General features: G+C 40.0%; 1 protein-coding gene across 2 annotated transcripts in view; it reads right to left on the bottom strand.

Moving 5' to 3' along the window:
- Window positions 1–24,692, bottom strand: part of AK5 (adenylate kinase 5) — a 244,878-nt gene that overhangs the window by 190,936 nt on the left and 29,250 nt on the right. For both annotated transcript variants that reach the window (XM_053590959.1, XM_053590958.1), the window contains exon 6: window positions 2,300–2,491. In XM_053590959.1, coding sequence (XP_053446934.1) covers window positions 2,300–2,491 — 192 coding nt within the window. The remainder of the gene's footprint in view (window positions 1–2,299; window positions 2,492–24,692) is intronic.

Raw genomic sequence — 24,692 nt, 5'->3', positions numbered from 1 at the left:
AGAGAAAAGGAAGTATTTGGCTTTGATCTATTAATTCCCAGACTTTTATTAACATTTTTAACATGCTTGTAATTAATAAGGATGATCATTTTAATTATTTAACTTATCTTTAAAAGCAGAAGGACTACCAAGTATCTTTTAATTCCAAAAGTAAACTATAAGCCAGGTTCTGAAAGAAGACTTGTTTCAGGATGTACCTTGCTTCTTTGGGAGACTATTTTTTCAAAATTTATTCTCCAGAGCTCAGCCTGTGTTTGTGTTCACTGCTTTCCAAAGGATGAGTTTCTGAGGCAAGTTTTCTCCCAGTTATGAGAGGTGTGTATCTTAAAGCTCATTTGGGTTTAGCAGTGGGGTTACAAGCTGTCATCACCGTTGTTATTGACTCCCTCAATTAGAGGCAATGGCATTTCACCTTCATGCAAAATATTAGTAAATTAACAATCCCCACCCTGCATTCATTTGAGAAATCTGCTCTGCTTGTGATGACGAACGTGACAAGCAGGGAGTAATTAGAGACTCTCCGGTCATACCTTTAAGCCTTGCAAACATCCATTAAATCTCTGGCCCGGCATCTTGCAGGTGGGGTTTGGTTTGCAGAGTAAATTTCTTTTTTCGTGACACAATGCAAAAGCCAGCCCTGGTAATTGGTGAGGAAAACAAACCACCCCAACAAAAAATCGCCACCAAACATCCATCCTGATTTTCTAGAATTTTTATTATTACTCAACGTCAGCTTTAGACCCCCCCCAAAATGAACTCTGGTGTGTGAGCCATTTTCAGATAAGATTTATAACTCTCTGACATGACAACTTTGACTCAAAGAGCCAAATATTTCTTCATAGTGCTAAAAAGACCACAAAGTGATTATGATTCAAACGTGGTAACTGTTTCTTTGGGGCTTAAGGGCATCTTAATGAAGGGAGCTGTAAGCTGGGAAGGGTTAGGTCACAGGGACTGGATGGGCTTTCAATTTGTGAAAAGCAATCTTAGGTGTGTTTTCCTGGGAAGGGCGTGCATCACTCTCATCAGACTCTCTCCAGATGCTTCTAACTCCACTAGGCCAGAGTCTCTGGTCCAGTGGGAAGGGCCCAAAGGCTGAGAGGAGCCATCTGCTGGTTGCCAAGCAGCTGCTGTGACTTTATTGCCCCTTTTTCATAAAGTGCTTTCTTCTAATGGTCTCTAGTCCTCTTTGTTTCCCCAGTGCTTTAATATGAAACCTGATGTAGGGATTATCAATTTAGTTAACCTAGATTCTAAAGACTGCATATTAACTAATGTTTCAGTCTTGCCCTTCATCGGCACATTGACTTTCAATCACCACAAAACAAACTAAACACTTAGAAAGACATTAATATTCACATAGTATCAAATAGAGCAGAAAGGTAAACTAACCCCCCCACACACCTTTTTTTGAGACAGAGTCTCGCTCTGTTGCCCTGGGTAGAGTGCCGTGACATCATCAGAGTTCACAGCAACCTCAGTCTCTTGGACTCAAGTGATCCTCCTGCCACAGCTTCCCAAGTATCTGAGTCTACAGGTGCCTGCCAAAATGCCCAGCTAGTTTTTCTATTTTTAATAGAGACAAGGTCTCACTCTTGCTCAGGTTGGTCTTGAAGTCCTGAGCTCAAGCAATCCACCTACCTTGGCCTCCCAAATGCTAGGATTTACAAGAGTGAGCCACCAAGTCCAGCCTACACCTCCCGTTTTAGTATGTTATCACCCTTACGAAACTCATTTTGTAAAGTCAGAATCTCATTTCTTTCTGTAGTACTTTATAATAAATAAAACCTAAGTTACAATTTAAATCTACTATAACACCAGCTGTGTGTTTATAAATCTATCAGTTTTGCTAGGTTTTTAAAGACAGGAAGCCAAGAAACTGGGCAAATATAGCTCAAAATTACCCAAATAGTTTTTTTAAAATATGTTTTTATTTGGGTGCTATAGAATTCTGGCCAAGGTTAAAATTGACCACCTTTCTTAAAAATTAATTAAATGAAAATGTAACTTAAAAAAATAATTATAAAAGGGCAGCACCTGTGGCTCACCGAGTAGGGCACTGGCCCCATATACCAGAGGTGGCAGGTTCAAACCAGGTCCCAGTCCCCTCCCCCCAAAAAAATCATTATAGCTTAATAAAGACAAATCTAGTCTAAATGATATTTTTTCCCATTGGTTCACATTTCCCCCCACCAAATCACTTTTTAAGGTAAAGAGTATTTCTAAGTAGGAACATGGGCCAATTAGAAATCAGAAAGATCAGTCTTGTACTGGATATGTAAAAGGAGAGCAAACTTACTGTCACGATGAGCCCCTTTTCCTGGAAGTATTTGACCAACGGAGCAGCATTCTGCTTGAAGTTAGTTAGTCTCCTTTGGGTAGCTTTGAGATTGTCGTCTGGCCTTCCCTGCTGTTCTGCGCGTTTCAGTAATCTTTCTTTGAGCCTTTGATTAGCACAAGCCAGAAACACCACCAGGTCCGGAGTACAGATCTGTGGGGAGTATCAACAAGCAGAGAGGCATTCAACATACCAACCAGCACAAGTGTGGCCAGTGGCGGTCATCTCCTTCATTCTGTGCAGGCTGCTATATTTCTGGCACTCTCCATTTTTGCCAGAATATTTCCAGGGCTGCCACTCTATACAAGGCCAAGAGCAGCCATTCCCACTGTAGCCCAAGTAAATGGCATTCCTCAACCCACCTGGCCATATGCAATAACCCCACATATTTTAGGAAAACACTTTTTACCTCTGCTTAAATAAATTTCCAGGTTGAGTTAAGAACAATCTAGGCCAAACTCTGCCAAAAGTATATGCAACCTGATTTTAGAGAGAAGACTGTTGAGCCACAGAGGTTCCATCCAGCAGATAGGTACGGCTGCTATTGTTATTTGCTGCTATTCGAAATGTATCGACTGTCTGCCAAGCCCAATGTGAAGTTATTTCCTTACGATATTGCTAAAGTTTACAACAATCTGCAAGGAAATACTATCTCCATTTTATAGATGAGCAAACTGAGGCTCTGAGAAATTAGGAACTTGTCCAAGATCACACGATCAATAAAGTAAAAGCTGATACATGTATTTGAACCCAGGTCTGCCTGGTCTAAGACCTCTGTTTCTTCCACAACCCTAAACATACCAAGGATTGGCATGAAAAGGACCTATAAAATAAAAGTTTTTATTTAACTAAATTAGAACTAGTATTGCATTTCAAACATCCTGGGACCCCACATGAAGTGAATGCAACCTATTGTTGAGTATGGGACAAGGCCAAAAGGTAGTTTTGCTTAGTGGTTTAAAGCAACAATTTTCAAATTAAAAAAGAATAATAACTTTATTCAAATTAATAGAAGGGTACAACATTTAGGTAACATTGTTCTTACTTCCAGAGTAAAGTTGCATTTGTAGAAGAGCCCCTCACCCACGGGGCATGTTATATACCCTCATAAGGTGCACATTAGGTGAGATCCCAGCTCATGCTCCAATTTCCAAAATTTTTATTGTATCTTCACACTAGTAGATTTTTGAGTGCAGACTCCAATAAGCATATACTTAGTTTATAAAGTATGCATGTATAAGATGCACGCCTTCCTATACTATATATGATGCAGTGTGAAATATCTGAAAAATAACATTTTGAAAGGATGATTGTAATTTTAACGTATTTTTTTTCCAAACTACAGTGACTGGTTTGTGCACTCTGGAGAACATGAGTTAGACAATGGACTTTGGAGGTTGGGAGACACAAATTCCAGTATTTGCCCTAGGACTTCCCAGCTGAGCACTGGGCATATGGCTTACCTTTGCTAAACCTCTATGTCTTCATCTGTCTCCTTGAGTTATTATAAAGATTGGAAAAGATAAAATACACGTATGAACTTGTTCCATGCTAGGTACTCAATATATTTTAGCTACATTTATTATCCCTTTGATTTCAGAATTCTATGTGGTTCTGGTTCTCCTTTAACTTCTTGATTTTATTTTGTTGCTCACATTTTTTTTCCTCCTCAAACCCCCAGCATAAGGGCATTTCCCAAGGCTTAGATTATGTTTTTCCCCTCCTTAGGTTCTCACTCTCCCAGTGCTCTCCCACTGGTTTAGTTCCAGTGACGACCTTCTGATGATGGATTCCAAATCTACACCGTTTGGAGCTCTTTCAACAGCATCTCAGTCCTTTATTCTCAAACGTTTACGTGACAGCTCTCTACGTCAGTCTTACTGTTGCCTGTGACCCAGTAAGGCTGAAAAGGAATCTCCTTGTACCTAAATGACATTCCCATCTTCTTTATTTGCTTATTTATTTTCATAGTAGCAACATTCCTTTCCTAAGTCTCTCAGCTAGAACCCTTCATGTCACTTCTAACCCGTACTCATTAAAACTTTGATATATCTAGGCTATTGCTGTTGCCTATTTTGTCTTTGAAACACCATTCAGATTTTCTCTGTTTTCACTGCCACTGTGTAAGCACAAGCACACACTAGGAAAAGTGTCTGAGAGCGTGCATTTTACAATTAGACCATACTGAGTTTGAACCTAGAATCTGCCATCCTTAGGAAGACCGTTCAATCCCCTTGAACTTCAGTCTTCCTAACTGTAAAAAAAGGGGGACAACGCCTCCCCCGAGCTCAGTAATTTGGTACTTCCTGATTTTTTAAAAAGACATACAAATTGCTTTTAAGGAATCTTAAAAATTTAGAAAATCACATATAATTCTGTGTGATTTCTGATAACGAGATTATCTGAAGTTAAAACTTTTATTTTATCAGATATTATAAAACTCACAACCAATATCATCTTCACTAATATTCAGCTTCACCCAACATAATAAAAGATACGTTTTTAAATCTATTTTAAATAAATTATACACATGAGGAAGAAGATAATTTTTGACAAATAAAATGATGTATTGTGCTTGGGTTATTGATAATGTATATTAAAATATAGGAAAAAAATAAGCTAACAGCTCAGTAGTGAAATGCAGATAAAAACTTCTTATATTTTAAAATTCTTGCATTTTTCACTTACATTAAATGTCATGTAATGTCATGTCACGTGTCTCTCCGTGACATAGGGAGGTTCTGAGCAGCCTTACGTCCGTGTGTGATTAACCATAATGGTTAAATCATCCATAGTTTGTTTTTTACTATGGGTATTGGCTTTTGAAATACTTAAAGATGGCTGGAAATTTATGTGATTTTTTTAATACTTTGAATAAAATTGCATCTTATTTTTTAAATGAATAGACTTTTTCAAGCAGTTTTAGATTCATGGAAAAAATTGGGTGGAATATATAAAATTTTTGATCCATAAATGCAACTTCGGGTTATAAAGATGACCTACCTTGAAGTAAAACTGAAGTTACTGAATTTTATAACTGATTAATTTGCTATTTTTTCTTGGTATAAATTAAGTACCATATGACTTGAAATAAAAAGATGAATTTAAAATAGCTTGGCAGCTAGGGATAATCAACTGTCCTATAATCAACCTGTGGTCAGAGCAGGCTCAGATTCCAGGTAACTCCCACATGCCTCTACTCATCTGGCCTCAGTTCTCCAACAGCGCTACACCTTAAAGAGAAAAATAATAAATTGCTTGTCTTTTTTTCAAACTTGAAAGTAGAAACAGACAGACACCATTCTATTCTATTTCTTTGTTTGTTTGTTTGTTTGTTTTTGAGACAGAGTCTCACTGTGTCACCCTTGGTAGAGTGTCATGACATCACAGCTCACAGCAACCTCAAACTCTTGGGCTTAAGAGATTCTCTTGCCTCAGCCTCCCAAGTTGCTGGGACTAGAGGCGCCTGCCACAACGCCCAGCTATTCATTCTATTCTATTTCAAAAGATGTGAAGACTCTAAAACGTTTTCATGAAATCTACTTGTGAAATGTCGAGATGTCTCACCAAACAAAACGGCTGCTGTAAGATCCTTGGCCCACCTTTTCTTACCTTATATTCTCAAAAAATATGTGGTGATTGAATAAATAAGTGAGAATAAAACCCGAGTTCTCACATTTGTCTACATGGCACTAAACTTACAAATTGCTGATACTGCTTCCCCTATGGAATCAACTAAGATCAGTCTTTACCTTCTGTAATTACATGGACAATTCAATCTCCCTGTATCCATTTTTCAAGCCCTCACTTGAATGATTGTTCTGTTAAAAAGAACCTGTGACTGTCTTTGTATAAGCAACGATGTATTCCCTATGTCAGACTGCAAAGTGAACTTATTTTAATGCTCCCTTTTCTTAACTATCAGGACTTTTGACTGCCCTGTTCTTTACTGAGATGTGTTAGAGGGCCTAGACTCCGTGATTCATGTCAGCTACATTGTCAGAAACCAGAAAGCATGCACCGAAGGAAAGAGAAGATCATCAGTTGAAACAAAAACTAGAATCACAGAAACTGAGAGATGGAAAAAATTTGGAGGTTATCAGACCCGCGTTAATGCCAAACCTGTAATCATCTCCACAGTCTCTTGACAAATAACTTTAGAACTTGAACACTTAAACTAGACGTTCTGCCTGAGCATTTCTTGCCATGCCACTTACCACTCAGGAGGCAAAACCTCTCATTACTCAAAGACTAATAACTGAGGAGCTCTTACTAATACTGGGCTAAAATCTGCTTCCCAATTCTGCATATAGGGAAAATGTGAAATAAAATTTTTTTAACCAATTAAACATTTATTGAACATATACCATGATCACAGAAGCTAGACTGAACATTATAAAAGGAAAAAAGATGGATAACTATACTTCACTATCATTTAGCATGGAGATAATTTCTTGGTAGAGTTTTCAACAGACCATGGGACTTGGGGACAAAAACTGGAACAGTCTGCCCCCCACCTTCCTGAAAGAGAAGGGTCTCTGAAGGGCACCATCCCAACTCCCACCCCAGGCTTTCGGTTGGAGCCTGTGAAGCAGAATGAAAATATCAGAATAAAAATCTCACCCCCGCAACCCCTCATACAAATGGAAGGACAAACCAGGAGGCTGGCCATGCAAATGAATAGCAGCTACTAACACTATGCATTACCTAGATTCTTACAGAAATGTAAAGTCTTTAGGGAGCTATGAAGGATGCCCTTGCAGATCATTCAAAAGGAAATTCTTTGCTGGCCTCCCATAAAGAAGGACATGCATATTGTAACTGTAGGTCTGCAGCTCAGTCCAGCTCCTGGGTCTAAAGTCTGTCTGATTCCACACTGATAATGTTGATTACAAGTTTATCTTCACAGGTGCAGAACAGAAACAAATTATTCTTCCACCTACCCAGAAAGTCTGCTTAACTGATTCTTCCTTTACTCTCTTTTTTTCTTCAAACATTCACGTTATTGGCTATAAAGTATAAGATTTCTGGAGCATGAACTAAAGTCTTGCAAGAATAGAGCCATTTGTCTTACCACCTATTTTGGGTGAGTAGGTGTAAATCAGTCCTCACAACACTAAATTCCATTTAGAATCAGGCTGAAGATGTGGTGGCTTACGCCTGAATCCCAGGAGGTAGGGAGGCAGAGGTGGGAGGATTGCTTGAACTCGGGAGTGGGAGACCAGCCTGCGCAACATGGTGAGACCCCATCACTACCAAAAAATAAATAAGTAAACAAACAAACAAACAAAAGAAAGAAATGGTAGCATCATCTCGGACTTTTATTACATTGAGGCAATTGAACATATTTAACAGACGCAGATGAAAAGACAATGAAATGAACTAAAGAATATATCAGAAGAAAATATCCAGCAAGGATACGAAGCAAGGGGAAGAAAAGTAGAGAAAAAAACAGAGAAAGAAGCAAAAGGACTTATAAGACATAGTTAGGAGACTCTATTTTAAAAAAGAGAGAATGAGGTTTGAGGTTTTCAGGTTGCCATGAGCTATGATACCATGGCACTCTACCCAGCAATGTTTGAAAGTACAACTAAGACTTTTCCAAACTGACAAAAATGATACCAAGTACCAGATTTAAGAAGCAATATAAAACCAACAGCAATAAACAGAAAACTCAGATCTAAGCACATAATAGTAAAATTTCTGAAAATAGAAACAGACAAAAACTCTTGAAAACATCCACAAAAGAAGAAATGAGAGATTACCTTCAGAGAAACAACAGACTAATAGCTGAATTTCCAAAAGAAACAAGGAAATATGGGAACCAATGAAATGATTTTTTTTTTTTTTTTTTTTTTTGCAGTTTTTGGCCAGTCCTGGGTTTGAACCCGCCACCTCTGGCATATGGGGCCGGTGCCCTACTCCTTTGAGCCACAGGCGCCGCCACCAATGAAATGATTTTTTTAAAGAGTCGATGTACAATAATGCCAGTTTAGATTTCTATATCCAGTGAAAGTATCTTTCAAAAACTAAGACTAAATGCTGACATTTTCAGCACACAATAGCTAAAAGAATTTGTCATCAGAAATTCTATAGTAAAGGCCCAGCATGGTGGGTGGCTCGCCCCTGTAATCCTAGCACTATGGGAGGCTGAGGTGGGTGGATTGCTTGAGCTCAGGAGTTCAAGACCAGCCTGAGCAAGAGTGAGATCCCGTCTCTAAAAATAGCCTAGTATTGTGGTGGGTGGCTGTAGTCCCAGCTACATGGGAGGCTAAGGCAAGAGGATCACTTGAGCCCAAGAGTTTGAGGTTGCTGTGAGCTGTGATACCATAGCACTCTACCCAGGGCAACACAGTAAGACTCTGTTGGAGATGGGACGTCATGGGAGGTGTTTGGGTCATGGAGGTGGATCCCTCACAAACAGCTTGGCACTGTCCTTGCAATAATGAGTGAGCTCTTGCTCTGTGAGTTCCCATGAGCTGATTGTTGAGAAGAGTTCGGCACCTCCCTTGCCTCAATCTGGCCTCCTCTCTGGCCATGTGATCTCCACACACAGCAGCTGCCTTCACCTCCTGCCGTGCGTGGAAGCTGCGAGGCCCTCCCCAGATGCAGCTATTTGTGACCTGCTTCTTGTGCAGCCTGCAGCACCGTAAGCCACATAAACCTCTTTCTTTTTTTTTTTTTTTTTTTTTTGTAGAGACAGAGTCTCACTTTATGGCCCTCGGTAGAGTGCCGTGGCCTCACACAGCTCACAGCAACCTCCAACTCCTGGGCTTAAGTGATTCTCTTGCCTCAGCCTCCCGAGTAGCTGGGACTACAGGCGCCCGCCACAACGCCCGGCTATTTTTTGGTTGCAGTTTGGCCGGGGCCGGGTTTGAACCCGCCACCCTCGGTATATGGGACCGGCACCCTACCGACTGAGCCACAGGCGCTGCCAAGACCTCTTTCTTTACATATTGCTTAGTGTCAGGTATTCCTTTATAGCAACGGAGATGGACTAAGACAGATGGACCAGATAAAAATAAAATCCAACTATTTACTGTTCACGAGAGAGTGTCTTAGCCTGGGTTCTCCCGGGTGTGTGTGTGTGTGTGTTAGGGCAGAAAATCAAACATGCACCATAAGTGGCTGCACATCACCCCGGCTCAACGCTGGTCACAGAGAAATGGCCAAGTAAACAAATGGACTCAGGATTAAGAGAGGGAGGGAGCATCGGAGGTGTCTGACACAGTGGTACACCTGAGAGATGCAGGCACCTGCCAAAGGGATGACAACAGCACACCATGGAAAGACTAGAAAGCTGGCCAGACTAGACAGGCAGCAGCAGACACAGTGGACGCGAGGGAGAGAAGCATTATCAGAGCTAACGGGCGCCATTTCACAATGATAAAAGGTTTAATTACCTAGGAAGAAATAAAAACTCTTAATTGGCATGACCTAATAATCTAGCTCAAAGTATACAAAGCTGAACTTGGATGGAACTAAAAGGAGAAAGTCACAAATCCGCAATCAGAGCGGAAGATTTTAACACACCCGAGAAGCTGACAGAGCAAGTAGCAAGACATTACTAATGCCAGGAAAGATCTCAACATTGTTAGCAAGTTGATATTTATTTATAACACTGTGACCATCAAGCTGAGTGAAACGTAAAGTTAAAACACATAAATTTAAACATTTAAAATATAAATTAAAAAATTAAAAAACACATACATTAAAAAATATATAAAGCTGTCGATATGCAGTCCAGGTGTGGTGGCTCATGCCTATAATCCCAGTGCTTTGGGAGGCTGAAGTGGGAGGACTGCTTGAGGCCAGGAGTTTGAGACCTGGGTAACATAAGAAGACCTCACCTCTAAAAAAAAAAAGAAAGAAAGAAAGAAAAAATATTAGTTGGGCATGGTGGCCCATATCTGTAGCCCTAACAACTCAGGAGGCTGAGGTGGGGAGAGTCACTACTTGAGCCCAGGAGTTTGAGGCTTCATTCTGTATAATTGTGCCTGGGTGATAGAGCAAGATTTTTGTCTCAAAGAATAAAGAAAAAAAAAGTTGACAGTATTCTGAACCATAAAAGAAGCATCCATGAATTTGAATTGATTGAAATCACACAGTCTTGATTGACTAACTCTTTAAAAAGAAAAATAAACTTGATAATTCCTGGTAAAACTAATCAATAAAGAAAGAAAAAAGGCATAAATACATATTGAGAATACAAAGAAACATCCCTAAATCTATCTCCCATAGGGATTATGATGATAAAAGAGGATGTTAAGAATAACTTCATGAAAACAATTTGGAAAATGTATATAAAATGAACAATATTCTAGAAAAAATACAACTCAAAACTGACAAAAGAACAAACAGAAAGTTGGAATAATCCTATATCACAGAAGATATTAAATCCATAATTCAAAACTCTCACAAAAAGAAAACTCCTGACCTAAATAGCTTCACCAGGAAACTGTACCAAACACCAAGCTAACAAAAATCCTTCTAGAAGATGCAAAAAAAGGGAATATTTGTCCATTCATTTTATGAGACCACCACAATCTTGAGTCCAAAGTCTTACAAAGACATTAAAAGAAGGAAAAATTATAGGCTAATCTCACTCATGAACATAAACACAAAAATTCTAAGTTAAATATTAGCAAATAAATTCCACAACATATAAAAAAGGGTTATACATATTGCACATGACCAATTTGGGTTTATTTCATGAGTGAAAAAATGGTTTACTTTCCAAAAACTAAGCACTGTAATTTACCAAACCGGAAGCATAAAGAAGAAAATCATATGATAATTTTAATAAGTAAGCACATATGGAAAACATTTTGGTAACATTTAATCTTCATTCATGATAAATACTCATCAAACTAGGAATTCAAGAGAATGTCCTCAATTTGATAAGGAATAAATACACAGATTTATAGCAAATATCACACTTAAGTGGAAAATGCTGAAATTTTTTTCTTTTGAGATCAGAATGAAAAAATGCCATTATCATCACTTCTAGCACTGTAATGAAAACTTTTAAGCAGTACATTAAAGAAAGAAGAAGAAATAAAATGTGGGAATGGAAGGAAAGAAATACAATTGTATTTATTTTCAGACAACATGACTGTATATTTAAAAAATCTAAAAGAATGTGAAAACCATTAGAATAAATACATAAATTTAGCCTGGTCTGCATACAAGGCCAATATACAAAAATACATTTACTGTGTATACTAGCAACAAATAAGTTAAAAATAAAATTAAAATACTAGTTAAGTAACAAGAAAGTCATTGAATTACCTAGGGGAAAATGTAATGAAGGATGGTGGTACAAGAATACGACACTGAGCTTGGCAGACGTCAAGGAAAATTTCAATAAAATGAGGCATATTCATGAATGGAGCACTTAATATTAGACAATATGTCAGTTTTTCCCAAATTGATCTGTAGATTCAATATAACACCTAAATTCTAACAGGTTTTTTTTTTTTTTTGCTACGGAAATGGAAAAGTTGACTCTTACATTTGGAAACGCAGAGGGCCAAGAATAGCCAAGGCAATCTTGAAGAAAAAGAATAATGCGATAGCACTTATTGCCAGGGAGTGCAACTCACTACAAATTCACAGCAATTAAGACAGCGTGGTTTTGGTGCAAGAAAGACTAGCAGACCACTGGAACAGAAGAGAGAACCCAGAGGCAGATCCACTGATCCCCCGCCTGACTAGAAAGGCATTTGGTTTGTGATGAAGGTGGCTCTGCAAAGTGATGGCGAAAGCATGGTCTTTTCAATGAATGGTGTTGGGTCAAGTGGATGTCCATATGGAAAGCAATGACTCTTAGCTATGTTGTAGGATCCATAACAATTCATTTCAAATTGATTTTCAGATCTAAGTGGGAAAGGTAAAATGATGAAGGTTCTGGAAGAGAACAACAACAACAACAAAAATAGCTTCTCCATCTTAGGGCAGAAAGGATTTCTTCAGTAGGTCCTAAAAAACTCTAGCCACACGGGAAAAATTTGATAAAAAATAAAAAAGCCTCTTATTTATTAAAACACACCATTCGGAGTATGAAAACGTCGGCTCTGCTATGGAGAACACTACGTGGTCTTGCTCTGACCTACTTTAGTGACACGTGTCCTCCTCAAACATGAGGACGAGGATGCGTCAGTTGTACGCGTCCCATGTGTGAGGGCGTCCGGAGATAGAGCAAGACTTTTTCTGGTGCTGTAGTACTAGGCTGAGGCGTGGCATATGCCTCTTATCTCCACAAGGCTGGGGGAGATGCCTCTTTCTCTCTGTCGGCTGCTCATCTTTCTTTTGGAACCTGCTTCTGTCTGTGCACCTCGTCGGACCCGCTGGACTGAGTTCTCAGAAGGCCTGTTGGCAGCTCAGCACTGACTCAGCGTGTGGTTCTCTGGTTCTAGCTTCTGTCTTCTTCTGCACTGGCCTTGTCTGAATCAACATTTCTGTGGCAATCGTGTGACCGTCCAAGACTGGGGGATGAGATGCATGCTGGAGGCCACCTGGCCTGCTTTGGTCCCAGCCTGGACCTACCTCCAGCCCAGGTAAAAATGGATTTTCAGATCCAAGTGAGAAAGTTAAAATGACAAGGCTCTAGAAGATAACAACAACAACAAAAAAATTGCTTCTAGATCTTAGGGTGGGCAGGTTTCTTCAGTAGGCTCTAAAGAAACTGTAGCCATACAGGAAAAGTTTGATAAACTACTATAAAATAAAAAGCCTCTTATTTATTAAAATACACCATTCAGAGAATGAAAACTGGGCTATGCATCTGCACGCAGTTCACCTGCCCTGATTTGGCTACTTCTCCCACCACGTGACACACCTGCTTCCCCACTGTGATCAGAAGATCCTTGAAGCACCCACCAGAAGCAGATGCTGGTGCCATGCCTCTCACACAGCCTGGAGAACTGTGAGCCAAATAACCCTCTGCTTTATAAATGACCCAGTCTAGCTCCTCCTTGGTGTCAATGCAAGCAGACTAACACAGGAGGTGGTTAGGTTAATGGCCTTGTGGCAGGAGTTCCACCCCCCTTACCTCTCCTGCCTTCCACCCTTCCCCCATGGGCTTCCCCTGCCAGATGCCAGCACCATGCTCTTGGACTTCAACCTCCAGAACCATGAGCCCAATGAACTCCTCTTCTAAGTTAACCAGTCTGTGGTATTCTGTAGATAAAATGGACTAAGACAATATCCTTTTCCTTAGCCCTGTGATTATCTCCTATAGCCCCAAAGTGCATGGTGTTTCTTCTACTACTTTGGCGAAGTGAGTTATGCAGGTTACCCTGTCCTTTCACAAGCTAATCAATCCTATGTGCTGAATGGAGGATCTCATTAATGGTTTCAAAGATACAGCATAAAAGTTAGTTTATAAAGTTAGTCAATGAAAGCAGTTGGGGTTCATTAGGCTGTCAAGATACAGAATTTAACAAAGAGGAAAAATTAAAGTTTTAATTAATAGATTATGCCAGGTTGACAATAAGAGAATGAATGTAACCTTACAATGCTATTTTTCCCAAGAGGTCTTTTCCTCACCGCTAATTTGGTTGTTCAGTCACCTATTTTATTTATTTACATAGGCATCCATCTAGTATTTACTAACATCTTATTGTGAGCTAGAACTTGAAGTTCCAGAAAGGTAGACTGAGACTAGATGGGCCGTCATTGTCTTCCATGCTAAGCAGATGGGGTTTTATCTTATACTCTTGGGAGTAATATATTTGATTTTGTGCATTAGAGTGAGTGCCGCAGCAGAGTGTATAGAGAGGCTGGAGGCATTCTGGAAGAGCTAATGAGCCTGCACTTTCTGCAATGATGTGCCTCTTACGGGGAGAGGTCTAATAAAATGGAATGTAAAACACGATTCTGAATATTGTCTTTATAGATGCAGTTGATTTTAATGACCTTTGAAGAAATGGGGAACCATGAGTGCTAGCATTAGTCAAACAGTACAGAAATGAATAAAAGCACTTTCTGAGATTGGAGGCGAGGGAGAACTGAAGGCAAACGGGTAGAGTACATCAGGTGATTCTAACAACCGTGGAATGAGCTACTCCTGCCTGGTTCACAGTGGTCAGTTTATGGACTCTTCCTTACCAGTGCCTGTGGTACCCGGTTGAGTAGATTGCAGAAAATGGCATCTATTAAAAAGTGGGGACTACATGATAAGGTTGGGCACTGTTGCCAGACCCAGCTGAGAAAATCCTCGTTTAGTCAACTTCTGACCCAGTCCTCTTTATCTGCCGTCTTACATTAACATTTCCATTTATAGTACTGACAACAAGAATAATTTTCCATGAGATTCTGTCATCGATACACAAACACAAACCTGCCTTGTGTTGTCTACGATGTTCATAGAGTCATGGAGGCAAAGAAGATGGGGAAGGATCTTTAAAGGTCCTGTGGTCCACATCCCTACTTGATCCATTTTGTGTCAATTAACTTTTTTTTTTATTTTTTATTTTTTTATTGTTGGGGATTCATTGAGGGTACAATAAGCCAGGTTACACTGATTGCAATTGTTAGGTAAAGTCCCTCTTGCAATCATGTCTAGCCCCCATAAAGTGTGACGCACACCAAGGCCCCACCCCCCTCCCCGAAATTATTGGAGCAAGTAAAAGACGTATTTTTAATTTAATCAAGCAAGATAAACCGTATCCATTTAATAAAGAACTAACACTTCTATATTCTCCCTGAGAAACTATTTTTATTAGGTACAAGTTATCTTGATTTGTGTGGCTGAGAGAAGCTAACACTTCAGAAGAAGATGTGTGTTTAATATAGTTCAGTTTCACACTCATACACATGGATTGCTTAGCATGTACTCAAACCCAGAGACTGTCTCTGCAGAAATGCCTAAGACTATTAAGTTATTAATGGCTGGAGGGGTGACGGTATTCTACTCTCTTCATTAGACATTATTACATCTCTCTCTTTAGCTTATTTTAGAATAATTCTTCTCTGTCATATTTCTCATAAAAAATACTTTAAACTCATATCCTCAGATGATATTTGAGGCATTCATTGTGATCCAAAAAAAATTCCAGCCAGAGTTTGATAACATATCTTTAGGACTACTTGTTTCAAGATTTTATTGTGCATCTTAATACGAGAACCATTAGGGACGATTCCCTCATTTTTCTACCCATTCAATTCAATCCACAAACATTTATTAACTGTTTAATATGTGCCTTCAACTGGTTCAACTAGGTCACTATGTATTCACTCATTTATTTTTCTTTGTAAAAATTTTCTGACAAGTAGAGTTCTAAGGCTGCCTGGAGAAGCATTTATAGGTGTCTACACCAGGTCAGCAAACATTTCATAAGCATCTTCTATGAGTCAACTACCAATACTAGATGAAAGAAATGCAAAATCAGCAAGACACAGAAGTCCCTGCCCACAGGAGTCTCCCAAGCCATTGTAGAAGCCGACACGGCAAATGTTATCTCAACACATCGGAATTCCAAGGAAATCCCACCATATTGGAACGTAGTTCCAAAATGGAGACCTGCACAGGGTTCTGCAGAGGTGCTGAACAGGGCCTCGAGCTCTGGAAACGTGTGCCGTGACAGTCCCACTTGGGCATATGGGATGCCCTGCCCGGCTCAGCTTTTCCTGTGCAAAGTATGTAGGGGGAGGAAGTGAAGAAGGAATTATATCCAAGTCTGTGTCCTGGTAGGTAAAAATGGGCCTATGAGAAACCCTGTTAATATAATCAAATTATTCTTCTGTTATTCATTCACTCATTTGCTTACTCAGTGAGATGTTTTTTGAGTACTACCAGGCACCAAAAGTATAATAGCTACAACACGTATTTAAAACGTGTCGCGTAATCTGGCCTCCCGCTCTAGCCTGCTCTGATGCAATATGCAAGGTGATGAATTTAGCATTCTTTTTAGGAGCTGATGACTTGGTAACTGTCATCACACTCCGTACAGCAAGTTTAGCTGTGAGACTACGCAGTGATCCAGTGAAGAGATTACCAGAATACATGGAATTAAGACTCTTTGAGACAGGCAGAGTTCCTGCTCCACAGTTCCCCCCTCCTACCCCGCTCCTTTAAATAGCATCCACTTCCAGGAGGAGGAGTTAAGTTTTGTTTTTTTTCCTATTACTATCTAATAGTTGGCTTAGGAGATTCATGGTTCTAGAACATCAGGAATGGGAAGTTAAAGTGTTTTAACACTCCAGTCTACCCATCCAGGAGGGTCTGTATCTGGGATGGGCAGGGAATCATCACTGCTTATTATCAGCCTTCTTCATACAGCTTCATCATCTTGCTCAGCACAGCCGGTCGAGGCGCCATTACTATTTGAATGTGATACACAGACAAAATCTTTTCATGGTACACGTAAGTGAAGAGGCTCCACAAGACACGCACAAAATTAGCTTTAGTCTTATTCTACAGCCAGAATGAGTAACACAAACACATACACACAAGTGAACATTTTTCTAATATGCTCCATGCTCAACTAACTGAATTTTTCATGCTGAAAAGTGGTGGGCAGAAGAGGCATTCGTATTAAAACCAAAGAAATGATTTCCTAACCTTGTTGATGCTCATTTTTGATATTCTACTCAGCACTTTGGCAGGTTAATCTTTACCTTGGTTTCTCACTAGTAAGAGGGTAATTTTTGAGGCTCTATATGATAATAACTGTTGCAAAAATGTGTCTTTTCAAGTTGTGCTGGTGCTATTGAGTGGAACCCAAACATCTGAATCTCTGGGCCACAACAGCACCTGCCTTGGCCTTGGCCTTTCTGCTGCAGTAGCCAGAGCCGTGGAGTATAATCGTTTTAACAGGATATTTTTAGATTATTAATTTAGTACTTTATTGTTCTCTTATTTTTGGAAATGTATGAGTGATTTGGGTGCAAACAAATTTGAGGAGAAACCCTTCCAAATATTTCTCTCCTAAAAAACAAAAACCATTTCTCTCCTTTCTCCGTGTCTGTCTCTGGTGTATGTCTGTGTATTTATCTATCTATAATCTGTGCGTACGTATACACAGACATACGTAAACACACAATGCCTAGTAGAAAATAAAAATGATATTTGGTGTTTCAAGTAAAATATACTTCAGAGAATTTCCAAAAGGCTTATGATTAAAGTTTAATGGAAAGCAAAGAACTAGCGCTATGGAAAGACCCACCAGAGATATTAAACAATTATCTATTCTATTTATTCCCTTGCTTACTTCAGTCTATTCATTTGGAAAATATTGAGTGTTTAATTTTTACAAAAATAACATTAAAGAATTCCTAAAAATTTCCAGGCAAGAAGAATCAATTGTTGGCACTAAGAATTTTCTCTAAGGCTTAACAATGAGTACTTTTAAGAAGATTTTTCTCACATAAAATTCAAAATTAATTTTCCAGATGCAAATATATTTAGGCAGAAGACAAGAACCATGTAGTAAACTAAAAACTCTTACGCATGCTTGGGAAACAGGAGGCGCTAGTATAAAGAAAAACAAAAATTCTGAAACAGAGCAGAACTTGTAAAACTGAATGCACTCTCTTTCAAAACAGACCATTTGAGAAATTTAAAATTCACTTTATCATGTGGTCCACTGTTCAAAGCATTTTTAGATTTAACTCCAGAGAGGTTATTTTGAATGGGACACCTTAGTTCTTTGAGACTAGACCAGACTTTTTTTTTTTTTGCTCAGGGAGATGGTCCATTTGGCTAGAGAGAATGCTAAAGAAGGGGGCTAGTGGGGTTTGGTCTCCATGTCACACTAACCAGACTGGAGAACTCCAGCCAGTCATTTAACCTCGCTGGGACTCAACTTCTTATTTACAAAGTGAGTTCTGTGGCTACCAATCTTCTTAAATTTGAGATTCTTCATGAAAGTTTTCTTTTTTTAAATCCCAAGAATCCCCCCGTGTTAGAGCTGTACTTCTGGTGGTATCTGATAGAGAAACTGCATGTGTTTGCCTAGCTTTTTTTGCTTCTGCAATGACTCAGCAACTCCAGAGACAGGGGCTCCCACTTGCAGGATGAAAGTAGCCTCGAAGATTTGTGCTTGAGTTACTCTCCTATGAATCGATGTGCTCATGGAGAGTGAAAGCATGAATGGGGAGAATTTCTTCAGACCATGACTCACAAACAAAAATAACAAACAAAGGACTAGACTCAGATTAAATGCAATAATCAAGGGCTACTCACTACATTAGGAAATTAGTCACCTCACTTTTCTGATGCAAACACACCCTCTATCCTATCCACATATTTAGATAAGCACCCATGACTATATTTGAACAATGCTATTAGAAAAAAGAATCTTCTAAGTCAATATTTTAAAAAAGAATCATCATGGATGATTCTTATTGTTAATTTAAACAATAAGCTAGAGGTAGCTCATCTTGTTTTATGATACATAGAAATTTGCTGCTAATATATAGAAGTGCAATTGATTTGTACATTGACCTTTTATTCCATTAACTTACCAAACTTAATTAGTAGCTTTGGTAGTCATTTTGTGGATAGCTTAGGATATTCTTTGTGAACAGTCACATAATCTACAAATACAGACACAACATTACTTCTTTCTTTCCTATATTGATGCCTTGAATTGATTTCTTTTGTCTTAGAGCAATATGGAGAACTTCCAGGACAGTGTTAAATAGAAGTTGTCCGAGAGCGATTCCTAGGATCAGGAGGAGCACCCCACATTTCACCACTGAGTATGATGTCAGCTATAGGCTTTTGTATATGCCCCTTATCAGATCAAAAGAATTTCCTTGTCTTCCCAAATGGCTGAGTTTTCTCGTGACACAACACTGAATGTTGTCAAATGCTTTTCTTGTCATTGTGGTCAAACAACAAAAGATTTCAAGCTTTTAAAATTCATGGAGACGTGTTTTCTGGCCTGGAAAACGATAGTCTTGGTGAATGTACCATCGGGACTTGGAAATGCTGTGCGTAATTCATTGGTTGATGTGGAGTTCCACATACTGTTCTTCAGCGTCTCTACGTGCTTTCTTGTATTTTCCTACATGTTATGTTAAATAATAGGAAAGAACTGTTAGGCTTTCCCATTATGCATGTGCACTTGTCTATGTCTTCCTTTATTTCCGTCAGTTTTGACTCGTGCATCTTCTTAGATGAGGTTTATACGATGAGGTTTGATAACTTTAAACAGGGGTCTTCAAACTGCGGCCCGCGGGCCACCTGAGGCCGTGTGATTGCATTTGTTGCCGTTTGTTTTTTTACTTCAAAATAAGATCTGTGACACATTTTCATCCCACTGGTTAACATAGCCTTCCTGGCATTTTCTTCGTTAGTGTGTTAAGACAGTTATATTCTACATTTACTAAGTTTCACATGTACCCTGGTAAGATGCACCGCAGGTGTAGTCCCACTCTGTAAAACCAGTGTATGGTGCCCCATGATCGCATTAATGTACACAGCTATGATTTAATAATAAAAAAAATAAGATGTGCAGTGTGCATAGGAAAGTGTTCATATTTTTTTTTAAACTATAGTCCGGCCCTCTAATGGTCTGAGGGACAGTGAACTGGCCCCCTGTTTAAAATGTTTGAGGACAAAGTGCCACATGCCACATTGCTGAATATCGCTACGATGACCTTCCGAGTACTGCCCTTGGAAAGCTATGCATCAACACCAGCCCCTAATCCATCCTTCAAAGCAGTTTTGGAGCTCTTTTTCTGCAGTGACCATCCGAGCTGTCATTGTACATGGTCTGGCAATGAAGTTCGTGGCTTGCCATCGAGTGCTTAGGCTGGCAGCAACGTACAAGCAACTCCATATAGTTTCATAATTTTGGTATATGTTGTCTCACAGCTGTGTTTGTGTCAATGTGTGGTGTGGTGGTGTCTTGCTGGGTGGTGTTCATTACTGTTGTTGAGAGTTTTTGCGTGCTGTATGTACACATTTATAATTTGAATGGCTTTCTAAGGAATTGGCCCTGTAATCATTACAAAGTGTTTCTCTGTCTTTAGTAATATTCTGTCTCATGTCTACTTTAATATCAGTAAAGTTACTGCATCTTTCTCAAGTTTAGTGCTTGCATGATATAGCTTTCTTTGTCTTTTACTTTCAGCCTGTGTCTTTATTTTTTAAAGTGTCTCTTGTAAAATGTAATATACTCATTTTTACCCAAATCCCAAATGAAAATCCCATTTGAAACATTCTATAAAGGTGGCAATCCTTCTGTAGTGTAAACAATTGCCCTGATCAATCCATTTTAGAAATGCAGCCTCTCTGACTTTCTTTTCTCACAACGTGGGGTACACTGCACACATATTAATTCTTCACAGAATGCAATGTGCTTACTGTCAGTGAGACTAAATTGGTAAGATCTGAGAATAATACCTTGGACTTCCAAAATACATGACAGCCAGTTTAATTCGAACTTATATTTTTGGTAATTACTTAGGATACTTAAATTACAACTGTATCTGCATTTTCTCAAGGAACTGGCCTTTTCTATTAAAGAAAATAAGAGAACTGAGCCTGGAATTAAGGAAACACAGTAGTTAATGTTTGAGCGAATCACTCTGCAGAATATATGAAATGTTAACCCTGGGAAAGCCGTTTGTCACTCATCCTTATCAGGTATTTGGGGGACACGTTAACCAGTATGTTCTGGCATGAAAGAATGGAGCTACAATTCTTTTTTTGAGACAGAGTTTTACCATGTTGCCCTCTGTAGAGTGCCGTAATATCACAGCTCACAGCAACCTCCAACTCTTGGGCTTAAGCTATTTTCTTGCCTCAGCCTCCCAAGTAGCTGGGACTGCAGGCGCCCACCACAATGCCTATATATATATATTTTTTTTTTTTTGGTTGTAGTTGTCATTGTTGTTTAGCAGGCCCAGGATGGATTTGAACTCGCCACCCTGGTGCATGTGACGGGCGCCATAACCACTGTACTACAGGCACCGAGTCAAGAGATACAGGTCTTGAGTAACCACTCTATGCAGTACATTGGAGAGCTGTGAGCGAGAAGAAAAGTAGCCGGAAAAGAATCCGCCCTTAATGATTCTGTAGTTGCGCTGTGTATTTTCCCGTTGCCCTTCCAGCTCCTCTCTAAACTATCTTCTCCCCACATCTGTGCCCTGGGGACTCTTTTCACAATGCATCAGTGGGTTCTCTTGACCTCTAGCTTCCAGCTTCTCTGTCCAATGGAAAACATCAGCAGGAGACCGGAGGGAGGGAAGAGAGGAAAGCGTGGGTGTGCATCCCCTGGGCGGTCGCCCTGTGGTCCACCATGAGCTGGCTATCACTTTCCAATGGTCAAGGCTCCTGCAAGGAACCCCTCTTCATACATCTTTCTCTGGGTCCAAGTAGCTGCTCCCCCGTCTGGAATGTGTAGGTCAAGGATTGGAAAACAGGTCCTGCTTCCACCCGCCTGTGCTACTGAACTTGTCTTTGGTTTCTCCATTTCCTGTGCACACCTTTTAATTGTCCCCTCACGTCCTGTGCACATCTTTATCAAACACTCTCTGCTTAGCCGGCTTCAGTGCGCCATCACTTTGCTGCCAGAACCTGACGGACACAGCAAGATGGTGAGCTAATAATTAGCAACATACAGCACTCTAGGGGAAGCACCATCTCAGTGTTACAGACTGTAACGCAATTTGCTGAACAAGTGGAGTTTAGGGAGAAATTGCCAAGGTTTAAGGTCCTAAAAGAAGTATCCAAAAGAAGGTGAGAGACTGGGCAAGTAGAAAGAAAAAAAAAAAGACTACTAAGGAGAGAAAAATAGGGAGGGAACAAGGACTAAGTGTGGCAGGCACAGTGGTGAGACCAGCCACATCCTGCTCAGATCCCCTACGGGGCAGTGACTCCACAGAGACACACGCACCTGGGGACACTAACGCTGGAACACATCTTATCTCCCACTCGAGGAAGTGTGAAGAACAGCGAAGGTAGCATTACTGGGACGACTGTGAAGAGCTCCCAGCACTTCAGCATTCTCAGCGACAAGCCACACGTGTTCCAGAACTATGGCAACAGGCTCCGGCTGAGAATCTCGCCGGTGTGTGTGTGATAGACAAATGAAGCTTGCACTTTGGTGTGTTTGGGAATCGACTTTACTGAAGATCGTTAACTTGTAAATGTGCAGATTCCTGGGTTCCCACCAGGAATTCTAATCCAGTAATTCTGTCAAGGGGCCTGATCAATTTACATTTTTTTAACAAGACATAAACCTGATTTTTGATACAAACCTTAGAGGGAAAAATGTGTTTGTGAACAGTAACAGGCATGACAGGTTTTCAATCAGGAGGGTGGTCTTGTAGAAAGACTAATCTGATAGAGTCGAGGTGGAGAGAACACAGACGGGAGGTTGCTGAGACGCTTACAGTCCAGACAGATGGGACGGAGCCCCTGAGACGACGAGCAGGAATAGAAAGGAAGGGAAGAGGCGGGTCCGAGCCAAGTGAAGAACGGGGGGATACTTCTTTATTGAGCTTCGTGCTGTGGTAGTTTACAACAGGTCAACAAGTGTTTCTTTTACACTCCTCCTACACATAAAACAGTGCATTCTAGTCCCCTCCCCTTGCACACGGCCAGCCTGAGCAACTGCTTTCCAACAAACAGAAAGTGGAAGAAGTGACTGGGACTTCTGAAGCTCTGCTCGAAAAGGTGACAAGGCTGCGTTCTGGTGTCTCGGGTTAATGCCTTCGCAGCTGTGAGCTGTTGTAAAGTCCCCCTACCCTGAGTCCGCCACGTACGGAGATGTAGGAAGAGAGGCCTTTGGACCTGCGGCTGTTCCAGGACCCAGCTGTTGGAGTCTTCCCAAACCAAGCATCCTCACAGGAGTAAAGGAGATTTTGAGATGACCCCAACGCCAAAAACCATTTTCTTCCTCCCGTCTCTTCCCCTCTCCCCTCTCTCCTTTTCTTCCTTCCTTCTTTTCTTCCTTCCTCTTTTCCCCTCCCTTCTCTCTCTAAGAGACAGAGTCGCAGTCTGTCACCTAGGCTGTAGTGCAGTGGCACCATCATAGCTTACTATGACCTCAAACTTTTGGGCTCAGTGATCCTCCTGCCTCAGCCTCCTGAATAACTGGGACTACAGGTGTGCACCACCACAATGGGCTTTTTATTTTTTGGTAGAGATGGAATCTTGTTATGTTACCCAGGCTAGTCTCAAACTCCTGGCCTCACATGATCCTCCTGCCTCAGCCTCTCAAAGTGTTGGGACTATAGGTGTGTGCTATTACATCCAGCTAATTTTTAAATTTTTTTGTAGAAATGGGGTCATGCTGATACCCAGGCTGGTCTCAAACTCCTGGTCTCAAGTGATTCTCCTGCCTTGGCCTCCCAAAGTGCCGTATTACAGACATGAACCCCTGCACCCAGCTCCAACCTATATTCAAATGCAACCTCAAGAAAGACCCTGAGTCTCAAAAGCAACTCAAGAATAGCTGAGCAGTTCTTGAGTTCCTAATCCACAAAAAGCACATGGAATTATAAATCATTATTGCTATTTTAAGCCATGAAGTTTTGAGAATGATTTGTTAGGGAGCAACTGTACCTAATATTCACGATAAGGTCAAAGTTGACTCTGATTTTATGTTTGTACAAAGTTTGGAAATTGATTTTTTTCTTTTCAAAGTGCAATTATAAAAATCTCATTTGCCTTTTAACGGTCTTTTGCAGTATCATAGCACACTGCAATAAAAATAAACAAATAATCAACTTCTAATATGTTCAATCATTAGAATAATAATACCATATCAATTTCAAAACTTAATTATTAAATAATTGTAAACAAACTTCTAAGTCATTAGTTTCAGGGGAAAGCATGCGCATTTTCTTCAATATTTTGCATTTAAGTGCTAATACTTAGGAAAAATATTGCATCATTAAAACTAAATCATTCTCCCTTAGGAGCAAATCAAATCTGTTCCCCTTAGGGGCAGCAAATTATGAGTCTGTTGAATCAATTCACTGTGGAAGTAGAATGACAGCCCTCTAAGGGTTGATTTTTCTTTCATCTCTAAGATTCTTTTTAAAAAACATAGTTTAGGGGCAGCACCTGTGGCTCAAAGGAGAAGGCGCCGGTCCCATATGCCAGAGGTGGTGGGTTCAAACCCAGCCCTGGCCAAAACTGCAAAAAAATAAAAAATAAAAAATAAAAAATAAAAAACATAGTTTAGTTGAGAATTTTTCGTATATCTAATCTCACTTACTCAAAGCCAGAACTTACTTTATTTTAAATTACTTTTAAATAGCCACACTGAAGGCTAAATTACAAATTGTAGAGGAACCACAACTGTAAAAAGAAAAAAATTAACAGGTCAGTTATCTACACGTGCTCCAGCAGGCCTCACTCTCTCTTGTCCCATATTGTGTGATAAAC

Source organism: Nycticebus coucang, chromosome 5 (assembly GCF_027406575.1).
Source record: "Nycticebus coucang isolate mNycCou1 chromosome 5, mNycCou1.pri, whole genome shotgun sequence".
NCBI lineage: Eukaryota > Metazoa > Chordata > Mammalia > Primates > Lorisidae > Nycticebus > Nycticebus coucang.
The sequence above is the reverse complement of the archived record's forward strand: the minus strand, read 5'-3'. Positions and strand labels throughout refer to the sequence as shown.